The sequence below is a fragment of the Cyprinus carpio genome, chromosome B23, assembly GCF_018340385.1.
Source record: "Cyprinus carpio isolate SPL01 chromosome B23, ASM1834038v1, whole genome shotgun sequence".
Classification (NCBI taxonomy): domain Eukaryota; kingdom Metazoa; phylum Chordata; class Actinopteri; order Cypriniformes; family Cyprinidae; genus Cyprinus; species Cyprinus carpio.
The window spans coordinates 23,690,487-23,697,254 of NC_056619.1; the positions used below are offsets into that span (position 1 = coordinate 23,690,487).

At 29.7% G+C, this 6,768-nt stretch overlaps 1 protein-coding gene across 5 annotated transcripts in view; it reads left to right on the forward strand.

The window, feature by feature from the left end:
• reps2 (RALBP1 associated Eps domain containing 2) overlaps positions 1-6,768 on the forward strand; it is a 44,336-nt gene that overhangs the window by 28,717 nt on the left and 8,851 nt on the right. For all 5 annotated transcript variants that reach the window (XM_042750347.1, XM_042750345.1, XM_042750348.1 and 2 more), the window contains exons 14-15: positions 1,058-1,119; positions 1,456-1,545. In XM_042750347.1, the coding sequence (XP_042606281.1) occupies positions 1,058-1,119; positions 1,456-1,545 (152 nt within the window). The remainder of the gene's footprint in view (positions 1-1,057; positions 1,120-1,455; positions 1,546-6,768) is intronic.

The following is a 6,768-nucleotide window of genomic DNA, read 5'->3' on the forward strand; positions in this document are numbered from 1 at the left end:
AATTATCTTTATGGTTGTAGTTGTGCCTTGTCCGATGTCAAATAAAGTTCTGGTCCCAGTTGTGAAAAATCATGCAAGTTAAGTAAACCCTTAGTTAGTCTTAATTTGAAGGACATTATTATTAAGGGTTTTCTTAAGTTTGAAAGGTTTGTTGCAACCGGCTGCAGCTCTGAATGTTCAAATGTGGTGTTCACATTCTGAGTCTAGTCTAAACCATATAAATGTTTAAAATAATAAAATATTCATTGATAAATTTTGCACTGAAGTCCATTGCTGAATTCTCATCATACTTCAGATTCTCAGCGAGTTTCTTGGCGGGCAAACAATTATAGAAATGGCCTAGCCTTGATTGTTAGTTGATTAAACTCACAGGCTGCATTTATTTGATCAAAAATACCGTAAAAACAGGAATACTGTGAAATATTTTAAATAACTTTATTCTGTTTTAATATGTTTTAAAATGTCATTTATTCCTGTTATGCACAGCTGAATTTTCAGCATCATTACTCGGGTCTTCAGTGACACATGATCCTTCAGAAATCATTCTAATATGCTAAATATTTTTGTGGAAACCTTGACACATTTTTAAGGATTCTTTAATAAATGGAAAGTTCAAAAGAAATGCATTTATTTGAAATAGAAATCTTTTGTAACATAAATATCTTTACAGTCACTTCTGATTTACTGTCACTGAATGCAAATTGCTGAATAAAAGTTTAAAATAAATCATTTATATATATATATATATATATATATATATATATATATATATATATATTATATATATATATATATATATATATATTTATATGCATTTATTTGTGTGTTTTGCTAAAGTAGTGTGTAGTGTGTCTCAAATGTCTGTACTTGTAATATTTTAGTAAATAAGTTGCACAAAAGAACTGATGATTATTGCCGTACATAGCAGATGCGAAGTCATTTATAGTGTTGAATTGTGTTAATTAATCTTGTTGTGTCGACGATTTGTAATCAGCCTTACTGTAGTAGCAGTTTAAGAGTGGCTGGGAAGGTTTCTGAATATCTCCTCTTCTCTCAGGTGCTAAAAGTGGATGGTTGCCTCGTCCTCCAGCTCTCCCTCCACGACCACCAGCTACACAGGTGAAGCGCTCAGCATCTGCTCATCAGAGTGTTTCCTGATGCCTGCGATCTGTGTTTTAAATCATGGTAGCTGGTTTCTAGCTTGTCATTAGATGTTTGACCTGCCTTCATCTGCCAAAACCCAACTTGACCGTATGCTGGTTTGTGACTGGTCAAAGATCATCTACTTTTTGGTGCAATAATATAGAATGTAATTGATGTGCAATTTCTATGGTTTCAAACATGGCTCATCCAATCAGATTATAGGTCTGTTTCATGCAATGGTTAATGGTTTTGGTACTTTACTCTCCTGCTACTGTGTTGTATAATAACTTGTGTCTTAATTCAATGTCTTAGATCTTCAGCTTCCTCCCTGGCTCAGAGAAGAGTTCCCAGAAGGCCGTTCAGCAGGCAAACTTTGCCGATTTCAGCAAATTTAGGGAGGAGGTTAGTAGATGTTCACATTGATCCTATACTTGCAAGTAAGGCCTAAAAAACACACACAATTTACAAATTGGAACTTAATTTTATAATAAATGGACTTTAGGGGGCCAAGTAGAATAATAAACAATAATAAAACCATCTCTAGATCGAGGATTTAAACTGCATTAAATTTTCGGGTCGAACTTTGAGATTCGTTATAATAATAAAGTGGACTTAAACTCTCAGTAAAAAAAATCGAAATAATTTTAAACTCATATTTATAATAAACTGACTTTATACATTAAGAATGAGGACATTTTAATTAACTGTATTTTTGACATTTAATTACATTTTAATTAACTGTATTTTTGACATTTAATTTAGATATCCTACCGTTTATTTTGTAGTGATTAAAATAAATCCGAGATTATGAGAGAATTATGATTGTTTTGTATTAATTATGCGTATGATTTCATTTCGAACCTTTTTTTTCTCGAAACACAACGCCTTTTACATAACATTTAATTTAAAATAAATTAAATTCAATAATTAATTTTTTTTACATTATTTTTTTTTTAAAATAAATGAATTGTGGACCGTAATAATGAGGACTATTGAATTGATTTTAATTTATAACATTTAATTTAAATTATTTAAAAATTTTAATTTTTATAAAAAAATAATTTATATTTATTAAAAAAAATCCAATAATAAAAAATAAATTTTTATAATAAATTTTATTAATAAATTTAGTAATAAAAAATATTACTATACAATAAATTTTAATTTATAATATTTAAAAAAAAATTAATTTTGTAAATTAATTAATAAAGTATTTTGTGTGAGAGCTATGATTGATTTGAATGAATTTTGAAATACTTATATATGTTTTGAATAATTTAGTATTTTGTGTGAGTACAGTAGAGTATTTTGTGTGAGAGCTATGATTGATTTGAATGAATTTTGAAATACTTATATATATATAAATACTATATATAAATCCTACTATGTGTGTGTATACAGTATATACAATTAGGGAAGTAACAGTGCACATATTCGTACCAAAAATTTTTGGTACGGGTCTTTCGGTTTACTACACATATGTACCGAACAAATCATTACATTTTTCCAGGAAATTCAGACAATAAATGCCGTTTTGGCGCTCTTTAATGTGGTGCGACAGATCAGTATAAACGCCTCAGTTCTGATCTCTTCTTCTGTACTTCTAGTTTTAATGTGAAATAAACATGAATCAACATCTCATGCCTCATGCAATCGCACAATCAGCGTTTCAGTCGTGGAAGGAAGTAATTAAAACGAAAAACAAAATGTCACACAGCATTTCATTTACCTCAGGCAAGTCATCAGTGTCCACATCTCATTAACTCACCAGAAAGTGTAGAGAAGAGCATTGCGTGAAATATTAGATGATATACTCATTATATTTTACTTTAGGCTACCTTTTAGTGATGTCTAAATTTAACTATGTCTAAATAACTGAATAACTATTTAGGCTAAATTTAAATAAATCTTGTGTGAAACAAGTCATGGCAGCCGCTGTGCAGGCTAAATGATTATATTTCTTCAACGAATAGAAATGTTATATTTTAGAAGTTAATTTAAAAATTGCATTGAGTGCAATTTACATGTGTGCATACAATTTTTTAATTTGAGTGTTGATTATTAAAAGTAAAAAATAGTAATTCAATTTAAGTTTGGACTATATTGTTAATTGTAAATTATAGTAGGCCTAATGTAAAAGGGCTCCCTGTAGTTTAGAGCAGAGGTAGATTATTATAGATTTTTTTTATTTTATGATGTAGATTTAAAGAAATGTTTAATTCTAATTTAATTTATTTAAAGAAAGAAAAAAACTTGTTCAGTGCAATTTGTTCAGTAAAACATTGTTTAATTAAAAAAAAACAAAATGTTTAGTATTTTTTTTTCCTCATGCTGTATCGAAACCATAGCGAACCGTGACGTCAAAACCGAGGTTACCACTAATATTTATATATATATATATATATATATAGCTATAAAAATATTATTATTATTATTATTATTATTATTATTATCATTATTATTCTAAACTTATTTAACTTATTTAATAATGGCTCAATCAGTGTTATTAGGTTACTTATTCCATTTATAAAAAAACTACATGCAGGGTTCAGCCATGTTGTGTGCAATTATTCCATGTCACCTATATATGTAATTCAAATTTTTTTGAAAAAGTGTGCACACACACTCTTCCTTCTATGAACTCCAGTCAACCTGTTTAATAAGGTTAGGCTCATTGAAAGTGTGCACACACACTCTTCCTGCTGTCTGTCATCGCTTATCTCTTGGTTATTAATTATGTATCCTCTTTGAAGAGTCTAAACTTCCTCTTTTCGGTGTGTGAACATGTCTGCAGCTCTTCAGCCGTGTTACTGTCCGTGATGTGTGTTCTCATGTTTCTGTGGCTGCAGGCTGGGGAGAGACGGCAGTTTCCCACAGTTTAATAAGAGTATAAAGCCGCAGGAGCCCAGTGAAAACACACACACACACACACACTCATCAGCATTACACAAGCTCATGCGCTCACCGCTGCGGGCCGTTCTTACCTCAGCTTACATTACACACACACTGTTTTGACAGCACAGGCACCTGCATATTTCTGTGCTCAAACCCTGTCTATGAAAGCTAATACTTACATAAGATATGAAGATATGACCGTGGACTTTATATGAAGGGATTCTGGTCTGATCAAATACTCATAACTCGGCTGAGGTCCCTAAAAGCCCATTTAACCGTCTCGTACCACAAGCTTTGGCTTCTGTAGAGCGGTGAGAGGGAATGTGATCGCTGTGTGAAATTCATTTGTCATAGTCGTGTTTCATGAGGACATTATTGAACAGAGAAACAGTGTCTTAATAAGGTGTGATCTGACAAGTGCGTTTCTAAAATCAAGTCGCCTTTCTAGACTGCATTTTGAAGACATCAGAGATATGTTGTTTAATCTCTAATAAATCTCCAATACAGTATCTCAATAATTTATTTGGTATTGATATTTCATGCATTTTTAAACTCAATCCAAGATACAAGAGAATAATAGTAACTGAATATATTTTATTGTATAATAATGATGATGATAATAATAATTTAATATTAATGGACTTGTTTTATCTTCAAATTTATGCATTCATACATACTAATCAAAAAACATCCAAAAATAATATATAATTATAAGTTAAATATTTATATATTTATATAAAAATAATGAACATTTAAAAAAAATAATAATAGTAATAATAAATAATAATAATGGACTTTTTTACCTTGTTTTTTTATATTTTAAAATAATCCAAGATTGTGAAATAAAAATAAAAAATATTAATTAATTTATATAAATAATAAAAATAATAACATTAAATAATAAAAAAAAAAAAAAAAAATAAATAATAATAATAATAATAATCTAATAATGGACTTTTGAAAGTTCAAGATTTTTATTTATTTATTTATTTTTGTATTTTCTTGTAGTTATTAAAATAAATCTAAGATTGTGAGAGAATAATAGTAAATTATTATTTTAATTTATTTCATTATAATTATAATAGCATTATTATTATTTAATATAATATTTATATTATATTGAATAAAACCATATAAAAATAACATGAAAATAAATCTAAAATAAATAAAAATAAACCAAACTTATAATTATAATAGCATTTTTATTAATGATATTATTTAATATAATATTTATATTATATTGAAAAAGTAATATAAAAGAAAATAAATCAAAAAACTTGTTTTTTAAATGATTTAACCTTCAATTTTCTGTATGTTTTGTATTTTTATGCCTTTGGTAAACTTTATTGGAATCTATTATGAATCGTGTCTGCTGTGCATGTGGTTTATTGAGCACTATTTCTGTGATGTTGTTTATCATGCTTTGTCATGGTTGCCATAAATCCAGCATCTGTGTTTGCTGACACATGTTTTCCTTCATAAGTGGCAAGTTCTGACACAGATGATTGTCCTGCTCACATCTACCTGCATGACTTCACCTACCATCTGATTTTACTTCTCCATTATAACGATGAAACTTAACATGTCATTTTAGGACTAGACTGACAGTCTGTGATTAATTATATCTGGGTTTTGTTTTTTTCATTTTCATGTCCCTTGTTGAATAATGACAACACAGCAGCCCTGAGGTGTTCATTACTGAGTTTCATCCCGAGCTCAGGGCACATGTCATGGAAACACAGTCTCAGAAAACATCCTCCATCACTTACTTTCCGCTCGTTTACATCTCAGATCTCTCAGTTTTCTTCAGGGAAGAGCTCAACCTTAATTAAACTCTGAGCTGAGATGTTTCTGAGCAGGAACCAAGAGATTTGTGTTTGACTTGGAATCACACCCTCTCACGCTATTATTATCATCATCATCATCTCTCCTGAGTGCTGACGGATCAGAGAGCATATTTATGCAGTACTCCGTATTATATTGTTATAATATGGGTACAGTCATGATTTGTTTGAGCCCCTGTCATTACAGAAACACTTTATTATAATTTATTCATTTATTATAATAGTATGTACTGGTTGTATTACAACAAGTTGGGACATTTTGTAAAATTCAGTAAAATCATTAAAAAAATCTATTTCTTGAAAAACCTTCAACAACCCCAATTACTTCAAGGTTAAAGGTATAATTAAAGAGATTTCTATTGTTTTCACTGATCAAACTTACATGTATTTTGTAAATATGAATAATTTTTCAGTTTTGATGGCGTTCACAATAAGCAGGCGAATTGGTTTGTGGCTCGTTGACATTTTGTGTCAAATTTCATGAGAGAGTTGTCAGACAAATTAAAAATCACATTTCGCACATTGAGGTCTTTCACCAACATAATATTGTGAAAAGATTCAGGGAATCCCGAGAAATCTCAGTACATGTAGGGCAAGGCAGGAAATCTCAGGTGAATGTGCATGAACTTTGAGCCCTCAGATGGCATATATATTTACAAAATACAATTAAGTTGGTCAGTGAAACATTGGATTTTGTTTTCTTTGTGCTGTAGTCAGTTAAATAAAGGTTAAAATCCTTATAGTGTTCCTGAATCAGTAATTCTGTAGTAATATTCCCATCAACCAATGGAATTGGGGTTGTAGTTATATACTTACTGTGATTCACAGATCCTTATAGTGTTCCTGAATCAGTAATTCTGTAGTAATATTCCCATCAACCAATCAG